At 44.9% G+C, this 24,184-nt stretch overlaps 1 protein-coding gene across 1 annotated transcript; it reads left to right on the top strand.

Annotated features, from left to right (window-relative positions):
• Nucleotides 1–215: 215 nt before the first annotated feature.
• On the top strand, nt 216–22,684 carry ERN2 (endoplasmic reticulum to nucleus signaling 2). The gene is made up of 22 exons (XM_073648304.1): nt 216–500; nt 3,458–3,575; nt 5,182–5,215; nt 6,257–6,329; nt 6,800–6,872; nt 7,010–7,132; nt 7,249–7,350; nt 7,490–7,751; nt 8,009–8,087; nt 8,745–8,892; nt 9,200–9,318; nt 10,560–10,745; nt 10,983–11,217; nt 12,759–12,849; nt 13,423–13,612; nt 16,020–16,119; nt 16,370–16,569; nt 16,647–16,794; nt 19,366–19,493; nt 20,344–20,467; nt 20,945–21,012; nt 21,721–22,684. Exons 1-22 carry the CDS (start codon nt 447–449, stop codon nt 21,901–21,903), a joined length of 2,838 nt encoding a protein of 945 aa, XP_073504405.1. The 5' UTR covers nt 216–446; the 3' UTR covers nt 21,904–22,684.
• Nucleotides 22,685–24,184: the final 1,500 nt, after the last annotated feature.

Below are 24,184 nucleotides of genomic sequence, written 5' to 3' on the forward strand. Positions count from 1 at the left end.
GCCTAGGAGTTTTGTACAGCACTGTTCACACACCAGATGTAATTGTACAGATCAGCGCCGCCGCAGACAGTGACTGATCAGATCCGATCGCTTCCCTTTTCCTCTCACCTCCACGTGTCCACCAACAACACAACTCTCTCTTCCGGGTTTGTTCGGACACACCCCCTTCGCGTCGTCATTGGTCAAAAAGAATGTGTGGGCTTCGGTGATTGGTCAGCGCGCGCAGTGACGTAGGAGGGGAATCCTCTGGACTCCTGCAGGTGGAGAAGTGTATTGTGTCCTGGATCCGCCTGACACCCGGAAACTGGCAGCAGCGCCCCCCGCACTGCACACTGACACTGACACTGCACCCGGAGATGGAGGCGGGGCTCTGACTCACCCACTGCCCCACAGCCTGCGGCTACTGTACAAGAGGATGACAAGACCCCCAGAGACCCCCCACCACTATGCTCCCTGCTTTGTGGCTGGCACTTGGTATGTGCCTCACACGGGTCCCACAGGTGAGTTACTGGCATGTGGGAGACTGGGCATCTGTGGGGCGAAACTACAACTCACAGCATAGTTGTCAGGAAAGGACATGCTGGGAGTTGTAGTTTCACAAGCCTTAAAGTGACAAGGTTTGCCGGGATCTGTAGTTCTACAGCTAAATAATTGCTCGGTTCTGTATCTATGTACTTGCTGGGATCTGTAGTTTTTTACTTGCTGGGATCTGTAGTTCTGTATCTGTACGCTTGCTGGGATCTGTAGTTCTTTATATAATTGCTGGGATCTGTAGTTCTGTATCTGTATAATTGCTGGGATCTGTAGTTCTTTATATAATTGCTGGGATCTGTAGTTCTACTAAGACACTATTGCAAGTAGAGGGAGGATATCCATACATCACCTGTCCCCTCCCTGCCCAGAGATGGATGTCGGCGGGGGCTTGTTTAACCCCTTTGTGCCCTGTCTGGTCAGGTGCGGGGCTCGTCACAGTACAGTTATCACAGCTCGTCCTCTCACCTGTGTGACCATCACATGACCGGACAGGAAACAACGAAGGATCCTATTCACTGACAGCAAGCAGAGATCTTGAAAACTTTTAGGAATTGATCTAAACAGTATATAGGGAAACTGTATCCTTTATTACATCCCGTCATATAACGAATCACCTTTAATTTCAGTAGTCCTTACCCCTTTAAGGTGTGAATCCTCTTCCCGTACCCCTCGCCGCCTATCCTATATACTCCTATTGATTTACGCCATAGCGCTGTATCGTCCATCGCGCCACTAATTCCTGCCTAATACAAATAGGATCCAGTTCCCTCATGGAAACGCTCCTGCCCAAATCAATATTTGCTCCTGTCAGAAACAGGCTTATATGATGTAACTAGTGGAATAAACCTGACTTAAAGGGGAATTCCACATACACCGCTGTGTCTGTACATACAGCCAGGATCCATAGAGTTCTACAGACTAGAAAGCATAGATGCTTTCTATCAGAAACAGCGCCACTTTTGTCCTGAGGTTGGTTCTGGTATTGCAGTTGGAGCAGACAGGTGTATGTCATGGAGTGTCTTCTGACCTGATCTGCCTCATAGACACATATGAGGCTGTAATATCGAGTCAGGAGACCTTCCGCCAGACCAGAGCTATACGGACCAGGAAACCGCTCATGTGCAGCCGGCCTTGCTGATGGAGATCTTCTATGAGTAGTACCAATGGACCTGTGTGAACTTGGAAAACGGCTCTAAGGATGTGTACACACTGAGTATTTTGATGCATATTTTTGTGTCTGAAAAATCCACTTCTAAAAGACGAGTGTTTTTGTTTTATGCTTTTTTTTTGAAGTTTTTGATATATAATTAAAAAAAATAAGAGTAGCAGCAATAAGGTGTATTTTTTTTTCTTTTACACTTTTCTGCTGAAAAATCTTCACCCCCCCCCCCCCCAAAAAAAAAGCATTTACAAGATCTACGCAGGGAAATCACAACAAAGAGATGACGTGACGCTCCTTATATTTTTGCTGTGTTTTCCACCTTTTCGGGGCTCTGGTTTTCAGACTGGATTCTGCACTTAAAACACAATTTCATTTTTGATTTTTACAGGCTTTTTTTTTTTTATTAGGAAAAAAAACCTGCTCTGTTCCGTGACATCTTTGAGCGCACAGTGGGAATGAGTTTTTCATGCTCTCACATCTGCTCTGCTTCAACTGTTACCCACCGCAGAAGGTTTGTGCGGAAAAAAATACATTATTTGGATGCATGGCCTATGGCTGTGTTCACATGCTGCAGCTTCCCTGTTCTGCTGACCTCTGTTTGCACAAGAAAGACTGCAGCAGCCCTGTGTTAAAAGCTGCAGTGTTACTGCTGTGTGTGAATGCAGTGTAAAGATGAAGCAATTTTGGCTGTGCCTGGAGAATGTACTGGACCGAGTCATTCATTTTCCCTCCTGGCGGGGGGGCTCCTGCCTGCAGGTCACCATGTCACAGTCACTTTCTCCCCTGTCACCTTCCATCATGTGACTTCTCCTTTGTTTCGGTGCCTGGATTAATCCACCCATTGTGCAAACAGTACAATGGGCAGGTGAGCAGCCGGCACTGTACACGCCAGCTCAGCTCAGTACAGCGGCCTCCGCCTGCACCCACCACACTGCTCCCTGTGCCCTGATAACACCATGTGTCCACCCAACCTAAGCCTAAGGTGTGTCCTACTACAGGTGGGCCGGGCGCGGGCTGCACATTTATAAAATGCCCTTTTAACATCACAGCTCACAGTGAGTAAGGGAAGGGCGGCACTCAGGAATGTCCTCCAGAAACCCAGCGTTACAGGGGAAGTCTAATGTACAAAGATGGCAGCAGTAGTGTTGTGTTCATCCGCCCCCTCCTGGTGGCATTAGACGACTGCCTGGAGTTATCCTAAAAAAAATACATCCTGTATTATACTCCAGAGCTGCACTCAGTATTCTGCTGGTGCAGTCATTGTGTACATACATTACATTACTGATCCTGTACTGATCCTGAGTTACATCCTGTATTATACTCCAGAGCTGTACTCACTATTCTGCTGGTGCAGTCACTGTGTACATACATTACATTACTGATCCTGTACTGATCCTGAGTTACATCCTGTATTATACTCCAGAGCTGCACTCACTATTCTGCTGGTGCAATCACTGTGTACATACATTACATTACTGATCCTGTACTGATCCTGAGTTACAGCCTGTATTATACCCCAGAGCTGCACTCACTATTCTGCTGGTGCAGTCACTGTGTACATTCATTACATTACTGATCCTGTACTGATCCTGAGTTACATCCTGTATTATACTCCAGAGCTGCACTCACTATTCTGCTGGTGCAGTCACTGTATACATACATTACATTACTGATCCTAAGTTACCTCCTGTATTATACTCCAGAGCTGCACTCACTAGCCTATAGGTCGCCCCCTAATAAAAGTGATGTCTTGTCCTGCAGTGTGTTGGCGGAGCATCAGTCTCACTGCCGGAGTCTATGCTCTTTGTATCTACGCTGGATGGGAAATTTCACGCTGTGAGTAAGAAGTCGGGCGATGTCCTGTGGACCTTAACAGACGGTAAGTCATCTGGGGTAAGAAACTTCTTACTATTGGTTTATATAGAGGTATATGCATCTAAACTTAAAGAGGTCTCCCTGCATACAGTACATGGCTATCACTGTAAAGGCCTCATGATATAGGTTATTATTATGTGGTGAGACACCGCTGATCAGCAGGTTAAATGAGCCTCTTTATAGCGCCCCACAGCCAAGTGTGGTGGTGTCTGGTACTGCAGCTCAGTCCCATTCCCTTATATTGGGTGGTGCCAGGTACGGTCACCCGTGTGGATGAGCCCCACTGGCCCATTCATTCTCGGATGTCTTCACACTGTGATTCTCTCGCAGCCTCCTCCATCGTGTTGTCAGGAGAACAATATTCTCAATGAGTCGCCTCCATTCCCCACAGCGACCGTCGCTGCCTCCTCGGCTTCTCCTAAACAGCTCCATGGTTTCCTGACTCTGTGTTTCTATAGCTGCAGCCAACGACGACTGGTGCAACCGCTTATCTTAACTGACTACAGCTGGGATGGCAGAAATGTACTTAAAGGCGTTGCACACCTTTTGGGGATATATTTATTTAAAAACTTAAATGCATGTAATTGGGGCTAAAAATCATTTTTGCAATTGGGTTGCTTTAAAAATCTGGCACCGTTTGCCTTCTATATTCTCTGAAATGCACTGTCTATTACTGGCTTCAGAATGAGTTAACTGAGAATCTATCAGTGAGCTCATTTTCACAGTTGTCTTGGAGAGTTTGTAACCCTTTTATCTGTCTTTTTCAGAGCTCTTAATGATTTATTACCATAGACCACATCAAAAATTCAGAGAAACAAAGCAAAATGGTGCAACATTTTTAATGAAGTTCAAGTTCACAAATTATTTTTAACCCCAAATACTTGTACTTCAGTTAAAAAAATAATAATAAATGATTCCAGAGTTGGGCCAATGCTGGATACATAAGGAGCGGTTTTCTGCTCTTATAGGCTACGGAAAAGTTCCTGTCTACAAAGCGGTATTCAAACTATTTTCATTTGTGGGGGTCCAACACCCGGTGTCCCCCAATGATCGCTGTTATCAGCTCCACCAGAAAACAGATGTAAGCAATGTACTGATCCGCCACAGCACAGCTCCACTCACTATGTAGTGGCCGTTCTTGGGTACTGCAGCTTAGATCCTATTCACTTCAGTGGGGTGAAAAACCTTGTGATTTTTGTTGTTGTTTTTCGGGGGGGAGGGTTTTGTTTTTACGGCGTTCATTGTGCTATATAAATGACCTGTCTTGTTTTTTACGGGGTGAGCTGACTTTTTTTTGGAAACATTTTAGGGTACATAAGGTGATGATGACAATTTTTGGGGGGAGGTGCGTTGACCCCACTATGCACCCATACCTGGCTTATGATGTAAATATATGCTGTGGTGCAGGTACGGATTAAATTAAAAAATAGTGTTTAAATTCACCACTAGATGGAGCCTTTTGTATAAATCTCTCTGCAGTGAGCGCCCCTCGGAGGGGGACCTGCCATGTTTGACACTATCTTCTGTTGTGCCATTAGTGGAAAAATATGTAGAAATCTCTGTATGTTAAGTCCTTTCTAATTCTGTCTGACCCATGCCTTCTCTTTCAGATCCCGTGATTCAAGTACCGCTCTATGTGTCAGAGTAAGTCCAGCAGTCACACCTCGCTTTCTCCATAGATATAAAACACAGTATCCGAGGTCTTTGCCTTACTAGTATTGCATGACATGATGGAGGCTATATTGCAATTTAATCATCTAGCCCCTCAACTGCCAGCAAGGCACATGATGACTAAACATGATGTAATCTCCTGACCTTACCCCCGCTGTACTACAGAACACCAGTGACTGTCTGGCCGCAGTTTCTAACATCATGTCCGCTCTCTATCTGAAACTCAACCTTTCCAAAACTGAACTTCTTCTGCTCCCCCTCACTCGACTTTCCCCCCTCCAGTCCATCCTTAATGCTGCAGCCAGGGTCATCTATCTGGCTAACCGTTACTCAGACTCCTCTGCTCTTTGCCAGTCATTGCACTGGCTGCCCATGAATTATAGGATCCAATTTAAATTGCTTGTTTTCACCCACAAAGCTCTCCACAGTGCGGCACCCCCTACATCTCCTCCCTCATTTCTGTTTATCGGCCTATCTGTTCTCTACTTTCCGCAAGTGACTTTCGACTAACATCCATACCTCCCACTCCCGGCTTCAAGACTTCTCCCGAGCTGCACCTGTTCTTTGGAATGCTCTACCCCAAGAAATTAGGATGAACCACAACTTACACAGTTATAGGCGCTCCCTAAACACACCTGTTTAGGGCGGCCTATCACGTTCCCTAATCAAAGTCCTTTTATATTCTTATAGCCCATCTCTTTCTTCTCCAAACATAAGTCTCCGCCAAACCCAAAAGCACTAAAGATACTGGCTGGTGATGAGCTCATACAGCCTTTATCTATCCCTCATCCCCTCAAGATGACTGGACCATCATTGTAAATAAACCGCTGTACTTTGTGTCACCCCCACCTCATTGTACATTGTAAGCTCTTGCGAGCAGGGTCGTCATTATTTTTTCTTTAATTATTGTATTATCTTTAACTGTTACTTATGACTGTTGTATATGAACCTCTGAATTGTAAAGTGCTGCGGAATATGTTGGCGCCAGATAAATAAAGATTATTATTATTATAGACCAGCTTTCTTGCCAGACCCCAGCGATGGCAGCTTGTACATTTTGGGGGGAAGGAATAAGGAGGGTCTCATGGTAAGTACAAGTTTTATTAGTGTGTAATTCTAGGTTTGTTACAGTGTTAAATTTTACTGTGTGTCTATTCAGTTGGGGGGCACCGCTATGGGCACCATCTCTGGTCCAGAATTTTTTCCCTCCAAATATTTACCCATACATTATGCCAAAGACTCACCAGCTAGGTTGGCACTGTTATGGTGCTTGTCACTTGGACTAGTAAATGTCTGGGGAGGGGGTTGGAATTTTTGGACTATGGGTAGTGCCCATAGCAGGACCAGAAGCTTTAGAGTCACCATGTTTTTTTTTACTGAGTTACAGCTTAAACAGTATATAGAAAGATAAGGGAATATTCTGGGGTCCTAAATACAATTTTAATTTAAAATTTAGTCATGGGTTGAGGTCAGTATGCATACAGATCTTACAAACTTCCTATTAAGGTATAGGACATTTTATTGTGTGCGTAACATCTATGTTTCCATATTCTCTAGAAATTACCATTCACCATCCAGGAACTAGTTCAGTCCTCCCCCTGCCGTAGCTCTGATGGAATCCTGTATACAGGTAATACCAGCCAGGTGTATACATCTGTGCAATGTATACCAGCAATGTCCTGCTATTGGGTGTGGACACATTTAGGACCATATTTGTGATTGATATTGGTCATCATTAAGTAACCACTTTTAATTAATTCTGATCAGGGAAGAAACAAGATTCCTGGTTTATTTTGGATCCAAAATCAGGAGAAAAGCAGACTACGCTGTCCACGGACTCGTCTGATGGGTTGTGTCCTTCCAGTCCTCTCCTGTACATAGGACGGACACGTGAGTTTTGTAGATTTATTTCATGTATATCAAAGGGGTTTTCCAGACTTATACATACTGCTGCTTGCTTTGTCATATTGTCTTTTTGAGGATAACCATCAGCTTTTCCCGTGCAGAGTACATGATCACAATGTTTGACACAAAATCCCGGGAATTGCGCTGGAACGCCACCTTCCATGACTACTCTGCTCCTCCTTGTGATGAGAACTATGAATACAGTGAGTACGACACACAGCAGTGGTCTCCAAAAGTTGTATCTCCAGCTACTGAAAAACTACAGCTCTCAACATGCTGGAAGTTGTAGTCTCTGAAGACCTGGGAAGTCACTGATTGTTTTTTTTTTCTTCTTTAATATAGAGATGGCTCACTTTGCCTCCACTGGAGATGGGATGCTGGTGACTGCCGACCAGGGGAGTGGAGAAGTGTTATGGATGCAGAATTATGGTTCCCCAGTAGTCGGACTTTTCATGTGGCACCAGGACAGCTTGAGACGAATCCCGCATCTGAATGTCGCACTGGAAACTCTCCGATACTTGACGTTCAATTCTCAGGACATGCGTCTTCTCAAATGGAACTACCAGGCGGTGCAGGAGCTGAGCAGCACCAAGACCCATCTGCTGTGAGTACTCTCACCTACTACGGGTGTTCAGCTTTGATCTGTCCAGAGGACTTGGCACAACTATGCCACTGTATGAACGGCCCATTCATTTCCATTGGCGTCATGTAATGCTTAATTTCCCCTATGGGGGATGCTGCAGGAAAACTGAACACAAACTGCTGGGTTCTCGCACAGCTGATCAATGGTGCTTCCAGTAGCTCTTTTTTTGCCTACATTGCATGAACTGGATTAACATTTGTGCACTTATCCTTTTACAGGCCGTCTCTGTATGTGGGGAAGCACGATAGTGGATTCTATGCTTCCACATCGCTGATCCATGAGGGAGTTTCTGTAGTGGTAAGAATATTTTCCATGCATTTTCTTTGTAAGATATGTTGATATCTGTTACATTATGGGTTATAATTCACAAGGATAAAGTTTTCTTGTACTTATGAACACAGTTTCCAGCTTCTCATGGTAAGTACAAGTCTTATCATTGTGTAATTCTAGGCCTGTCACAGTGTGGAAATTTATTGTGTGTTTATTCGTCACCTGGGGGTACCTCTATAGGTACAAACCCAGGTCCAGAAATTTGTACATCTAAAATATTTATCCACACAGCATGCAAATGATTAACCTGAAAGATTGGCAGTGATCTAGTACGAGTCATGTGCATTATTGGAATTTTTGGACTATGGTTCGTGCCCATTGCAGGACCAGGATCTTTAGAGTCGCAATGGTTTCTATTGAGTTGACCAATAATATCATAGGGACATTGCATGGATTCAAATTCATCTACATGAATATATAACACATAGGATGTATGCATTGATGTGGTTCTACATACTGTTCCTATGATAAAATTGATCAAAGCCAAAAAACAGCTAGTAAGTGTTGTCATGGGGCATCCATTGAAAGTTGGTATTTGCATTTTTTGTGTACATTGAATTATTTTTTACATTTTCATTTTGCTATTCTTGTTTGTAATATATCATATCTTGGTATAACTGCTAGCCCCGAGGAATCACTCTGGCCAGGATAGATGGGCCCACTACTAAGGATGTCACCTTGAAGGAATCTACTGAGTTTGATGTAACGCCCACCACAGATGTCAAGTACCCACTTGGGAGCATTATATCTACAAATCAATGGCTACTTATAGGTAAAGGAGCGGGATGGGCAGATGTGAACGTTATTATATGAGCACTATATACAGTAACAGTGGTATTACAGTGTATAGCACCATTATATATGCACACTATGGAAGTAGTATATAGGCATAGTATAGCAGTATTATTTTGTTAGTTTTAGGGCAGTACTATTCTCCATATCTCTCCTTTTACATAAAGCATGGGCACCCTCCTATGCTTATCAAGAAGCCTTGTGTTTATAGATATTAGTCTTTACTGACCTTATACACACTTTTTAATCCTACCTTTCTAGTAAAATATCTCATTCTTTCCACCAAGGACATCATGAAATTCCTCACGTTGTTCACACAACCATGCTCCGAGCATTTCCAGAGACCTTGAGGAGGGATACAGAGACAATCATTCGTGGACCTACACCTAAGACCCTATTTGACGATGTAAGTGTATTCCAGAATATTGATAATCCATCACCTATTAAAGGGGTTGTACGGTCTTTTTTTTTTTGGTTTGCCCCAGCATAGCCCCCCACCACCCACCCAAAAAAATAACCCATTCTCACCTACCAATTACTCTCTGTACTACTCCATGTGTCCCCCACTACTCTCTGAGCCTTCTTTTGTGGCAAAATTATGTGACTGCTGCAGACAGTAGGTGATGTTACCCACCAGAAGATGTGATACAAAGAAAGGCGGGGGACTTTGGGAGCTGTACGGAGGGGGATCAGCAGGTGAATGTGTTTTTCTTTTTTGGGGGCATCTAAGCGGTAATGTTTCTCCTTGCAGAGAGCAACAAGCTAGGCCTGGCATGTCAGAGTCAGGAGACTTATACCCCATGCATGCTTCTCTGGGAAATGAAATATGCAAATTGCCTCTTCAAAGAGGAAGAGAACTTGAACTCTAGTGACACCTATAGGAAGTAGCAATCCTAAAAGTCAATATCGGCCATTTAACGAGCCTTGTAATATGACTTAGGATAAAAGCCAAACCAGAATCTCAATTTGCAGACACGGTGTTTCGGGTTATTGCCCCTCATCAGTGCAAAGTATGAGATCTGATCTGACTAGGTGAGAGGCTTAAGACTGGGATCTAAGTGGGTAACGTTTCTCCTTCTGGAAAGTGACAAGTCAGGCCTAGCATGCAGAGTAAGGAGACTTATACGCCATGCATGCTTTGCACCGATGAGAGGCAATACCCTGAAACACTGTGTCTGCAAATTGAGATTCTGGTTTGGCTTTTATCCTAAGTCATATTACAAGGCCCGTTAAAGGGTCGATATTGACTTTTAGGATTGCTACTTCCAATAGGTGGCATTAGAGTTCTAGTCCTCTTCCTCTCTGAAGAGACAATTGGCATATCTTTTTTTTTTTTTGTGACATGTTTGTCATCTGAATCTCTCAGTGGTGCAGCCTCAGGCGTGCCTTATAATGTATTCCACTGTAGATTTTATTTGCATAATTCCACAGGACAAATCCACAACAATTTCTTCTATTGTTAAATTACCCTTTATGACTATGTGCATACAAAGTTTTTCACTGAGTTTTTGGAGCGGAAACTCTCCAAAACTCCTCAAAAACGTTTGAGTTTCTGCTCCGAAAACTCCTTGAAAAACTTTGCACAGTCTTAGGGTTTGACTGTGGTTACTCGTATCTCATGTCACCCATCGTCTTACCTCCTTGCAGTTTCTGACCCCTCAGAATCAAGGAGAATCCCCTCAGGGCGACACAGAAGGGCGAGTAAAGATGGAAATGACCACAGAAGAAGCGAACATTGTCATTCCTGACTCTACAATAACTAATCTGCTGGTCACGGGTATCATCACGCTACTCCTTGGAGGATGGGTGCTTTTTGGGTTCACTTTTCCCAAGGTAAGCGGCTTGGATGCAATCTATTGTTCTCTGTTATCTGCTATTTGGATACAGGTCCCTTGTCCCTAGGAGAAACTGGACTTTACTATAGGACAGTGATCTCCAACCTATGATTGCGGTGATACTACATCTCCCAGCCACAAGACTGTCAGGGCATGCTGGAAGCTGTAGTCCCACGCAGCAGGTTGGAGTACATTTGTGCAATGAATGGAAGATAATGGCGTCCGTGCTTTTCAGATGTGGGAGCAGCAGCGCAGGCAGCAACAGGAATTACAGCAGCAGCTCGAGGAGAAGCTTCAGCAGATCCAGCATCAGCAGCAAATGGCTTCCGAGGCCTCTCCACCCCTGACTGCTACAGACAGCAGCGTGTCCGCAGGAGAACAAAGCTCCGGGAGCGGCAAGCGGAGGAGCCGAGAGCAGGAATATAGTCAGGCCAACGGCACGAAGAGATGGAGCAATAGCGAGCCAGAAGGTGAATGAAGCATAGATTCCTCTGTTGTTCCTCCTGGAATAAAATGAATAAATTGACTACTTAGTGAATTGACTGCGCCCCTGACTGATACTGTGCAGGGCATACCCTGTGCTGGAGAGGAATGGTGACCCCCAGGTGGCAATTTATTACTACAGTTCCAGGAGGAATAATAGAGGGACAGCACAACACAGAGTCCTAAGGACATATATGCCAGCATGAATAGTGTATTACTATACTATATAGTGCATTTACGATCACTATTGTATAGGGACGCTCGTAAATCCAGCGTGACCTGCATTGACCGTATTTATCACACATGTAAGACTGTTCTCAACATTTTTGTCAGCAGGAAACAAATATTAAAATGGGCCATATAGCAGGCACAATGGCCCTCACTTATCAAAGCTATCGGAAACAGACCTTGTTGCCAATAGCAACCAATCACAGCGCAGCTTTCATTTAGTTAACTGCTCAGGAAAAAGTGAGAGCTGTTTTGTGATTGGGTAATATGGGCAACGAGGCCTGCTTTCCTACCCGCGGCCTGCTTTCCTACCCGCGGCCTGCTTTCCTACCCGCGGCCTGCTTTGCTACCCGCTGTCTGCTTTGCTACCCGCTGTCTGCTTTGCTACCCACGGCCTCCTTTCCTAGACATGGCCTGCTTTCCTACCCGAGGCCTGCTTTCCTACCCGCTGCCTGCTTTGCTACCCGCGGCCTTCTTTCCTACCCCGCGGCCTTCTTTCTTACCCCGCGGCCTTCTTTCTTACCCCGCGGCCTTCTTTCCTACCCGCGGCCTTCTTTCCTACCCGCGGCCTTCTTTCCTACCCGCGGCCTTCTTTCTTACCCCGCGGCCTTCTTTCTTACCCCGCGGCCTTCTTTCTTACCCGGCGGCCTTCTTTCTTACCCCGCGGCCTTCTTTCCTACCCCGCGGCCTTCTTTCTTACCCCGCGGCCTTCTTTCTTACCCCGCGGCCTTCTTTCTTACCCCGCGGCCTTCTTTCCTACCCGCGGCCTTCTTTCTTACCCCGCGGCCTTCTTTCTTACCCCGCGGCCTTCTTTCTTACCCCGCGGCCTTCTTTCCTACCCCGCGGCCTTCTTTCCTACCCCGCGGCCTTCTTTCTTACCCCGCGGCCTTCTTTCCTACCCCGCGGCCTTCTTTCTTACCCCGCGGCCTTCTTTCCTACCCCGCGGCCTTCTTTCCTACCCCACGGCCTTCTTTCTTACCCCGCGGCGTCCTTTGCTACCCGCGGCGTCCTTTGCTACCCGCGGCGTCCTTTGCTACCCGCGGCGTCCTTTGCTACCCGCGGCCTGCTTTGCTACCCGCGGCCTGCTTTGCTACCCGCGGCCTGCTTTGCTACCCGCGGCCTCCTTTCCTACCCGCGGCCTCCTTTCCTACCCGCGGCCTCCTTTCCTACCCGCGGCCTCCTTTCCTACCCGCGGCCTCCTTTTTTTTTTTCTACTTGAGGCCTATGTTTCTGTATTTCCACGACATGTGTAATTAACATCTTCTAGTCACCTTGACTTTTTTCTTTTCTCCATTTGCAGCTTCCAATGAAGGAGAGATAGAAGTCGGTAAAATTTCCTTTTTCCCCAAAGAAGTTTTGGGTCATGGAGCTGGAGGAACATTTGTATTTAGGTGAGTAGAAATCAATCAATTTATTAGCCTTGTATAAAGTTCTGCGACTTTCCAATACACTTTGTGTTTCTATCCATTGCCCTTCTCAAGATCTCTGCTTGCTGTTAGTGAAAAGGAACATTTTCTTATACATCCAGAGAAAACCCTAAGGACAATTTTACACATCTGACATTCACAGTCTGTGTGAAACAGGCCTTGCTGACCTCACACTTGTCACAGCTGAGGGTTTGTTACTATTGCATCCAGGCTGCAACTCAAATCTCTCTGCCCTTCTTTGGCTTTGTTGCAATTTATAAGTCTGGAGTCCATATTGTTTAAAGTTCACCTGAAGTTTCAGGAGACTTTTGACGTGTCATAGTGACTTGTCTAAAGTTTTTATTAGCGAGTGTCTGGGGGCCGAGACCCCAACTGATTCCTGAAACGAAGAGACAGAAGTGCGCAGTTGCGTGCTGTGCCCCTTTATGGATTGCCGTATCTTTACAGGATCCACTCTGGATATGACTGATCTGTTATGATCTCCCCCCTCTGCCACTTGCTCACATCCCCTGATAACAAGAGCTTTGTTTCCTATAGGGGCAGATTTGATGGACGTTCAGTGGCAGTGAAGAGAATCCTGCCCGAAAGTTTTACGTTGGCCGATCGGGAGGTGCAATTATTACGAGAGTCTGATGAGCACCCCAATGTGATCCGCTACTACTGTACAGAGAGCGACCGGCTGTTTTACTACATTGCCCTGGAGCTGTGCACTGCCACCCTGCAGGAGGTGAGGGGACCACCACAGGGTAGGCACGGCAAGCACCCGCGTACCACCTTCTGTGGTTACATTAACAATAAATAAAATAACCCATCTGTAAATTGGTACATACTTATTCCTAAACATTAGTGTCGCAAATATACTCACGTGGTCAAAATTGTTGGTATCCCTCGTTTAATGAAAGAAAAACCCACAATGGTCACAGAAATAAATTGAATCTGACAAAAAATAAATTAAAAATCTATGAAAATGAACAAATGAAGGTCAGACATTGCTTTTCTGCTTCCACAGAATTTTTAAAAAATTAAACTCATGAAATCGGCCTGGACAGAAATGATGGTTCTTCTTAACTTAATATTTTGTTGAACAACCTTTTGAGGCAATCACTGCAATCAAACGATTCCTGTAACTGTCAATGAGACTTCTGCGCCTCTCGACAGGTATTTGGCCCACTCCTCATGAGCAAACTGCTCCAGTCGTCTCGTGTTTGAAGGTTGCCTTTTCCATGTTTCAGCTCTTTCCAAAGATGCTCAATAGGATTTAGGTCAGGGCTCATAGAAGGTCACTTCAGAATAGTCCAATGTTTTCCTCTTAGCCATTCTTGGGTGTTTTTAGCTGTGTGTTTTGGGTCATTATCCTGTTGCAAGACCCATGACCTGCGACTGAGACCAAGCTTTCTGACACTGGGCAGCACATTTCTCTCTAGAATCCCTTGATAGTCTTGAGAATTCATTGTACTCTGCACATATTCAAGACACCCTGTGCAAGATGCAGCAAAGCAGCCCCAGAACATAACAGAGCCTCCTCCATGTTTCACAGTAGGTACAGTGTTCTTTTCTTGATATGCTTCATTTTTCCGTCTGTGAATATAGAGCTGATGTGCCTTGCCAAAAACTTCCATTTTTGTCTCGTCTGTCCATAGGACATTCTCCCAGAAGCTTTGTGGCTTGTCAACATGTAGTTTGGCAAATTCCAGTCTGGCTTTTTTATGATTTTTTTTTTCAACAATGGTGTTCTCCTTGGTCGTCTCCCATGAAGTTCACTTTGGATCAAACAACGACGGATGGTGCGATCTGACACTGATGTTCCTTGAGCTTGAAGTTCACCTTTAATCTCTTTAGAAGTTTTCCTGAGCTGTTTTCTTACCATTCGTATTATCGGTCTGTTTGATTTGTCATCAATTTTCCTCTTGCGGCCACGTCCAGGGAGGTTGGCTACAGTCCCATGGATCTTAAATTTCTGAATAATATGTGCAACTGTAGTCACAGGAACATCAAGCTGCTTGGAGATGGTCTTATAACCTTTACCTTTAACATGCTTGTCTATAATTTTCTTTCTAATCCCCTGAGACAACTCTTTCCTTTGCTTCCTCTGGTCCATGTTGAGTGTGGTACACACCATGTCACCAAACAGCACAGTGAGTATCTGTAGCCCTATATACAGGCCCACTGACTGATTACAAGATAGTGGACACCTGTGATGCTAATTAGTGGACCCAACTTCATTTAACATGTCCCTTTTGTCACATTATTTTCAGGGGTACCATCATTTCTGTCCAGGCCGATTTCATGAATTTAATTTTTTTTTTAAATTCTGTGGAAGCAGAAAAGCAAAGTCTGACTTTCATTTGTTCATTTTCATAGATTTTAAATTTATTATTACTTTTGTCAGATTCAAGTTATGTCTGTGACCATTGTTGGTTTTTCTTTCATTAAACGAGGGGTACCAACAATTTTGACCACGTGTGTATCTCTGTAATGTATGTATAGATAGAAATGCCTCCTTGTCTCTCTGTAGATAATGTAGGTACAGATAGTACTGCCTCCCTGTCTCTCCCTATATAATGTAGGTACAGATAGTACTGCCTCCCTGTCTCTCCCTATATAATGTAGGTACAGATAGTACTGCCTCCATGTCTCTCCGTATATAATGTAGGTACAGATAGTACTGTCTCTCCGTATATAATGTACATACAGATAGTACTGCCTCCCTGTCTCTCCGTATATAATGTAGGTAGAGATAGTACTGCCTACATGTCTCTCTGCAGATAATGTAGGTACAGATAGTACTGCCTCCCTGTCTCTCCCTATATAGTGTAGGTACAGATAGTACTTCCTTCATGTCTTTCTGTAGATAATGTAGGTACAGATAGTACTGCCTCCCTGTCTCTCTGTAGATAGTACTGCCTCCCTGTCTCTCCGTAGTTAATGTAGGTACAGATAGTACTGCCTCCCTGTCTCTCCGTAGTTAATGTAGGTACAGATAGTACTGCCTCCCTGTCTCTTTCCATAAACAGTGTAAGTATGTATCCATCCCATACAATCTCAGAATATAAAGGAGACTAGAATAAAAATGGTGGCTGACTGGTGAAAAATGTATAAGTAATAGATATTAACATTTGTTTTTTTCTCCGCAGTACGTGGAGAATCTCGCTTTTCCACGCATCGGCCTAGATCCTGTGACCCTTCTCCATCAAGCTATGTCTGGACTCGCCCATCTGCACTCCCTCAATATTGGTGAGAAGTATTGGGTTTCTATAACTTATATCGTTGTGGATTTACAAAAAGGGGTGCGGCTTATGGTGCGATTAAAAAAAAAAAAAAAAATGGGTGGAGCCTAAGTGTTAAAGGTACAGTTACATAATATCAAGTGGACAAATAATGTCACCACATTATGCATATAATAGATCTATATAATAATATAATGGCACCATCAGTTCCCGAACAGCGTTGTACAATGCCGAATATTTTGTCGGTCTCTTCCCAGTGCACAGAGATCTCAAGCCGTGTAATATCCTCATCTCCTTGCCCAATGCCCAGGGCAGACAGAGAGCTGTCATTTCAGATTTTGGGCTCTGTAAGAAGCTGGGAGCGGGAAGGAACAGCTTCAGCCTGCGATCAGGAATCCCCGGAACCGAGGGCTGGATCGCTCCGGAGGTTCTACGTGACGGAAGGACACAGAATCCAGTAAGTGATCCCTGACGATGGATCCCATAATGGATTCTGGCTGAGCAGTCTCAGAAAGATTTGTTTTGTATTCGCAGACAGCAGCAGTGGACATTTTCTCTGCTGGCTGTGTCTTTTACTATGTCCTGGCCAGTGGGCAGCATCCATTTGGAGACCGTCTGAGGAGACAAGGCAACATATTAAATGGATCGTACAGCCTGCCGCAGCTCCAGGAGGAGACGTATGGTAAGAAGATGCGATAAACTGTGTCGCTTACCCCATGTGCAGGGCATTGCAGTAGCTTAGGTATCCAAGGTTACGACCACTAACAACTAACTGTCACTATGAGTGGTCGTAACCATGGATACCTAAACTACTGCACTGCCGTGCACATGGGGAAAGCAACATAGCAAATCAGAAGAACTATACTACATTTTTAATTGGAGGTATTTGCTAATATTATTATTATTACACCTACTACATATTGGGATAGGATCTTGGAGATGGGAATATTCCTTTTAACTGTTGGATTTATCCAGGCCAATCAATATACACTGCTCAAAAAAAATAAAGGGAACACTTAAACAACAGAATATAACTCCTAGTAAATCAAACTTCTGTGAAATCAAACTGTCCACTTAGGAAGCAACACTGATTGACAATCAATTTCACATGCTGTTGTGCAAATGGAATAGACAATAGATGGAAATTATTGGCAATTATCAAGACACCCTCAATAAAGGAGTATTTCTGCAGGTGGGGACCACAGACCACATCTCAGTACCAATGCTTTCTGGCTGATGTTTTGGTCACTTTTGAATGTTGGTTGCGCTTTCACACTTGTGGTAGCATGAGACGGACTCTACAACCCACAGAAGTTGCTCAGGTAGTGCAGCTCATCCACGATGGCACATCAATGCGAGCTGTGGCAAGAAGGTTTGCTGTGTCTGTCAGCGTAGTGTCCAGAGGCAGGAGGTACTACCAGGAGACAGGCCAGTACACCAGGAGACGAGGAGGGGGCCGTAGGAGGGCAACAACCCAGCAGCAGGACCGCTACCTCTGCCTTTGTTCAAGGAGGAACAGGAGGAGCACTGCCAGAGCCCTGCAAAATGACCTCCAGCAGGCCACAAATGTGCTTGTGTCTGCACAAACGGTTAAAAAAACGACTCCATGAGGGTGGTATGAGGGCCCAACGTCCACAGATGGGGGTTGTGCTCACAACCCAACACCGTGCAGGATGCTTGGCATTTGCCACAGAACACCAGGATTGGCAAAGTCGCCACTGGCGCCCTGTGCTCTTCACATATGAAAGCAGGTTCACACTGAGCACATGTGACAGAGTCTGGAGACGCCGTGGAGAGCGATCTGCTGCCTGCAACATCCTTCAGCATGACCGGTTTGGCAGTGGGTCAGTTATGGTGTGGGGTGGTATTTCTTTGGAGGGCCGCACAGCCCTCCATGTGCTCGCCAGAGGTAGTCTGACTGCCATTAGGTACCGAGATGAGATCATCAAACCCCTTGTGAGACCATATGCTGGTGCGGTTGGCCCTGGGTTCCTCCTAATGCAGGACAATGCCAGACCTCATGTGTCTGGAGTGTGTCAGCAGTTCCTGCAAGATGAAGGCATTGAAGCTATGGACTGGCCGCCCGTTCCCCAGACCTGAATCCGATTGAGCACATCTGGGACATCATGTCTCGCTCCATCCACCAACGTCACGTTGCACCACAGACTGTCCAGGAGTTGGCGGATGCTTTAGTCCAGGTCTGGGAGGAGATCCCACAGGAGACCATCCGCAACCTCATCAGGAGCATGCCCAGGCGTTGTAGGGAGGTCATACAGGCACATGGAGGCCACACACAATACTCAGCCTCATCAGGAGCATGCCCAGGCATTGTAGGGAGGTCATACAGGCACGTGGAGGCCACACACAATACTCAGCCTCATCAGGAGCATGCCCAGGCGTTGTAGGGAGGTCATACAGGCACGTGGAGGCCACACACAATACTCAGCCTCATCAGGAGCATGCCCAGGCGTTGTAGGGAGGTCATACAGGCACATGGAGGCCACACACAATACTCAGCCTCATCAGGAGCATGCCCAGGCATTGTAGGGAGGTCATACAGGCACGTGGAGGCCACACACAATACTCAGCCTCATCAGGAGCATGCCCAGGCGTTGTAGGGAGGTCATACAGGCACGTGGAGGCCACACACAATACTCAGCCTCATCAGGAGCATGCCCAGGCGTTGTAGGGAGGTCATACAGGCACGTGGAGGCCACACACAATACTGAGCCTCATCAGGAGCATGCCCAGGCGTTGTAGGGAGGTCATACAGGCACATGGAGGCCACACACAATACTGAGCCTCATCAGGAGCATGCCCAGGCGTTGTAGGGAGGTCATACAGGCACGTGGAGGCCACACACAATACTCAGCCTCAGCAGGAGCATGCCCAGGCGTTGTAGGGAGGTCATACAGGCACGTGGAGGCCACACACAATACTGAGCCTCATTTTGACTTGTTTTAAGGACATTACATCAAAGTTGGATCAGCCTGTAGTGTGTTTTTCCACTTTAATTTTGGGGGTGACTCCAAATCCAGGCCTCCATTGGTTAATAAATGTGATTTCCATTGATGATTTTTGTGTGATTTTGTTGTCAGCACATTCAACTTTGTACAGAACAAAGTATTCAATGAGAATATTTCATTCATTCAGATCTAGGATGTGGTATTTGAGTGTTCCCTTTATTTTTTTGAGCAGTGTATATGGTACCTGGATCTTCTATGGCTACTAACTGCCTGATTTGTTTCTGCAGACAACGTGGTAGCGAAGGACTTGATTGAAGGCATGATCAACGGTGACCCAAAGCTCCGGCCCTCAGCACCGCGCGTTTTGAGACATCCGTTCTTCTGGGCACCTGAGAAACAGCTGCAATTTTTCCAGGTCTGAGAGGTGGCAGGGAGAAAGATGTATCATCATCGGGGTTATCTGTTACTTGTATATTGGTCGCCTATCCTTAGGGTAGGTGCAGACGAGCGTATTTTCTGTCCTAAGTCTGATCTGTCAAAACATCGGATCGCACTTGGACCGAAGTTTGTGTATGGTGCTATGCATATGTCTGATTTTTTTTTTTTACTCTGACAGAATCTGTCATGTCCGAGTTTGATCCGATATTTGAATTCACTAAGCCATGCAAGTCAATGAGTGCATGGGAAACATATGACTGCACTCGGATGACATCTGAGTGCAGTCCGATTTCCGCGGCCTATAACAGAAGAAATTTTTTTACTCCATCTTCTGATTCTAGAGAAGCGGAGCTCAAACTCTGTTCAGAGTTTGATCAGTGTCATTTGCATAATCAGTTAATAACCTATGGCTGTCTGCCTCCTGGCCTTAGGATAGGTCAATATAAGATTGTGGGGGTGCGATAGCTGGTTCCCCCAATAATAAGCTGTTATTAGTGCTAGATAGAGCTGCATAGCAAAGCTACTTCAACTGTATAGTGGCCGCGGCTGAGTACTGTGCATCTGTCCTCATGAATGAGTGGATCTGCAGTACCCGGCTGCGGCCACTACATGGTTGACGTAGCTGTGCACCTCCACAGCTGATGACACCCGGGCACTGGAAAAAGATGGTCAGCTGGGGTGGTTTTGCACCCCACCGATCTGATATTAATTGCCTATTTTAAGGATAGGCCATCAATATAAAAGTAGTGCACATACCCTTAAATTACGTACACTTTTTAGTTGTTGCAGTTTAGTGTAGTAATACTGCATTTCTCTTATTCCTTTAGGATGTGAGTGACCGCATCGAGAAGGAGCCGCAGGAAAGCCCCCTGATCGTCAGCCTGGAGAGCAATGCTCGTTGTGTCGTCCGCGTGAATTGGAGATTACACATATCCGTTCCTCTACAGACAGGTAACATCGTGGCCATCCTCGCAGGAAAATTACCCAACCTTTGATAGCAAGGCAGAAGTATAACTGGTGGTGTGATAAGCTATGCTGGTATCTGGTGCAACTGTTATTGGGGGCTCTGGGACCACCACTGATATTTCCCTTTATGGCGGTATCACTAGCCACTGCAAGCGCTGCGCAGTTTATGTGTAGCTCTCTGACGGAGACCTCTTTATCAGAGCCAAAATATCATTGCCTCAAATAGCGGTGAGTGCCAGTGAATAGAGAAGGGATTGTTTGAGTAGTGAACAGCCCCTTTAATTTAATGATTGGGCAAAGTTCTAAAAAAGTGGGGGGTCTGCTAGGCCCCCAGAACGATGGACTCTATGGGAATTCTTAGTAGAAATGTGCAAAAAAAAAAGTAAACCGTGTATTGGCGCATCAGTCATGTACATTTTAAGGGAAGGTTTCTACCTTTTTTTTTTTTCTTTTAATTTCTAGACTTGAGGAAATTCCGTTCATATCGTGGAAACTCCGTACGAGATTTACTCCGAGCCATGAGAAACAAGGTAGATTACGGCTTGAGATTTTGTAAATGTGTAGTTCTGTCTCCACACCGGTCCAACCTTCCCCATTACTGCGCTTGGCTTTAATGCCACCAGCTGCATGTGCAAAGTGCAGCATTCATAGAAAAAGTGCTAGCGCCCCCCACTAACCACAAGAATGGGGTCCATTATTCTGAGTGTGAATAGAGCGACCATGCTCCGGTGTGACCATCACTTCTATGGGAGCTGCAGTGTGTTGGTGCATCCTCTGCTGCCATGGACAGGGAATAGAGCAATGGTCACACATGCACTAGCACTTCATTCACGCACGGGCACAGTACCTCTGTTATGATCAATTCCAGGTTCTAGAAGACAGATTAACATCGGTCATTACACTTATTCCCTGTGGATAGTTGGTATTAGTGCAATAATCCCTTCAATCAAGGGAGGATTGCATTCAATAACCACAAGTACAGATCCTACAAAACATCATGAAAAGTGCATTAGGAAATTGTAAAGGTCCCCCCCCAACCTGTCCTGAATATGAGCAAGACATGCCACAGGAAGGAGTATAAATGCAAGAGCAGACTACATGGGTCTGCATAGGAGCTGTATACACTAAACGTTTTTTTTTTTTTTTTTTTTTTACACTGTTTGGGATTTGCTTAATTACATTTAGAATAAAAATAATGTCTTTAGATATGTGATTAATACTTATTAGTTCCACCCCAGAAACATCATTATCACGAGCTGCCGGCTGACGTCCAGGAGACACTCGGCTCAGTCCCTGAGGAGTTCGTGGCTTATTTTACATCCCGTTTCCCACTTCTGCTCCTTCATACACACCAGGCATTGGATCAGTGTGCGCACGAGAGGCCGTTCCACCCCTATTATCACTGGGAACCAGGACGCTGATGATGCAGTTTGCTCGCAGTTTACTGGTGCAAAACTTGATGCATTGGGATCAGGACCTGTTTTTTTATACACTTAATTGCACTGCCTTATGAACTTTGCAGTTATTTTATCACAATTTTTGCTTTTAGATAATGTGCAACCCAGAATATGGCAAGGTCTGGTCAGTAAGGACAAGTCAGAGCCAGCTAAGGGGGCTCAGCACAGATCCCTTAATCATGGGGCATCTTCAACACTTGAACTGTTATGGCATTACAACGCTCAACAGGCTCTGCTGGGAGCTGTAGTTTCTTAAAAGTTGCAGTCCTAGACAAAAGTGGGGGGTCATTTTATGGGATCATTCTCCATGGTGGTGGAAACCAAAGATGGCACCATGTGAATGTGCTGCTAAAAGGTATTTAATTGGAGCATTTGGACGACTCATGGTTACCCATTAACTGCTGATCAGGGGGCTTGAACTACTGCACTCCATAGAATCAGTGATTGGCAAAGTTCTCCATTTAGAGGGGATGGTCCGGGTGGGATAAGCAAGGGTCTATATGCACAGATGGCAATATGTGGCTAGAGCCTTACAATATGGTGGCCTCAATGGCTGCCATTCTATGTTACTCCAATGCAGAGTTTGATATTTTAAAAAGTTAAATTTTTTAACCATAAGTTTTATTTTTTTGCCAAAACAAAAAAAAAAAAAAATAAATAACCTTTAAAGTAAGTAATTTATTTTGTATTTGCTGGTATATTGTATATTTTCTTTTTAAAAAGAAAGTGAATTAAATGTGCCAATATGACTGAACAGTTTAAAAAAAAAAAATAAAAAATTAAACACTCAAAAAGTTTGCCTTATTTGTACCAAGCTCAGGAATAAAGTTGTTAGTTTACCATGCAGTAAGGGAAAAGAAAAAAAAAAAAGATAGTCACACTGCTAACCATAGACTTTGAGACTGTGCCCCCTGTCCAGATTGGAGCCCTGGTTCTTCTCCCAGTACATTGCACGCTTACAGAATACAACTAACTTGCAAGCAGAAAACAGACAGCCGTATAACGATCACAATGCTCTGACCGGCCGGTGGCTCCACTCATTTCAAGCGTGACAGTATATTTCTATGCAGCAGTTCTGCTCGGGTCAGGAGAGCTGCCGGCCAGTCCGAGCATTGCAATGGTTGTCAGTGTTTTAATGTCCAGTTCGGGTCAGGATGCCTGCCGGCAAGTCTGTATTCAGACATCTGTACGATGCTTAAAAAAAAAAAAAAAAAAAAAAGGGGATGAGGCAAAGTAAGCAAGTTTATTTATATCAACACAATCCATCAATAACCATTCCACACATTATGTAACATACCTGGCAAAAAAAAAGGGGACATACCAAAATAACAGTGGTCACTCATCCAAAAGATACCTTAATATAAAAAGGCAACAGAAATCCCAATCTCGGATTAAAATAGCTAGTGATCGCATCCCCAAAATATGTAATGACATTCAAGTCAGTCCACAAAAGGACCAAGATTTAGGGGAAAAAAATGGCAATTGAAATTACCAATTCAAAAACCAAACTACTGAACCACTAAATAATCATTTTGTAGGATAATTTGTGCAAAGGCTTAGAACATGAATTAATAGGACTTTTCCTTATTTATATTTAATTTAGGGTCTTTAATACCTTGGGACATTAATGCTGGTAAAGATAAACAGCACCTCGACACAAGTTTTGCCACATTGAGCTTTGTCAGGTTTCTGTATTGAAACAAGAGGGTTTGTAGAGAGAATATGTCTAGAGCTCACTTGTGTGCCACTGACATGATGACTGGCTCCATCAGGCCACTGCATAAGCACACAACATCCAGAGAAGACTAAACACTACCTTGGCACCATGCTGACAAGAACAATCTTCTCGATATTGCCTGCCTGACGTCCATGCTGCAGGAAAGATTGTGTGATGGGAAGAAATAGTGTGGGGGCACTGGAGAACCTGTTGGGTTCACTTTAAACCCTCCTGGCCAGTCTGACATTGCTTGTGAAGAAACAACTGTGTGTACGCTGTGCCTGCAAAGTTGTAGGCGCTCCAGTAAGGGGTATACATGCTTAGACTTTCCCCACCATAACTTTGGATTTCTCACATTTAGATCAGTAGGGGGCTGGGTGCAGAGACCAATGACCATTTGCCAAGTGATGCCCCTTTTGATCCCATTGGCATGATTTGTGGGCTTAAAAATGTAGACTGTAACCCCCCCCCCCCTTTTAGAAGAGCAAAATGATCATAGAACTCCATGTAGCTGCATGATCAATCCAT

This window comes from Phyllobates terribilis, unplaced genomic scaffold, assembly GCF_046119375.1.
Source record: "Phyllobates terribilis strain yellow unplaced genomic scaffold, ASM4611937v1 Scaffold_9__5_contigs__length_417890890, whole genome shotgun sequence".
Taxonomy (NCBI): Eukaryota; Metazoa; Chordata; class Amphibia; order Anura; family Dendrobatidae; genus Phyllobates; species Phyllobates terribilis.

Coding starts and splice junctions, on each gene's coding strand:
- ERN2 (XM_073648304.1), top strand. CDS start 447: ATGCTCCCTGCTTTGTGGCTGGCACTTGGTATGTGCCTCACACGGGTC. Junction 8,893..9,199: donor AAATCAATGGCTACTTATAG/GTAAAGGAGCGG, acceptor CTTTCCACCAAG/GACATCATGAAATTCCTCAC. Junction 16,120..16,369: donor TCTGCACTCCCTCAATATTG/GTGAGAAGTATT, acceptor GTCTCTTCCCAG/TGCACAGAGATCTCAAGCCG.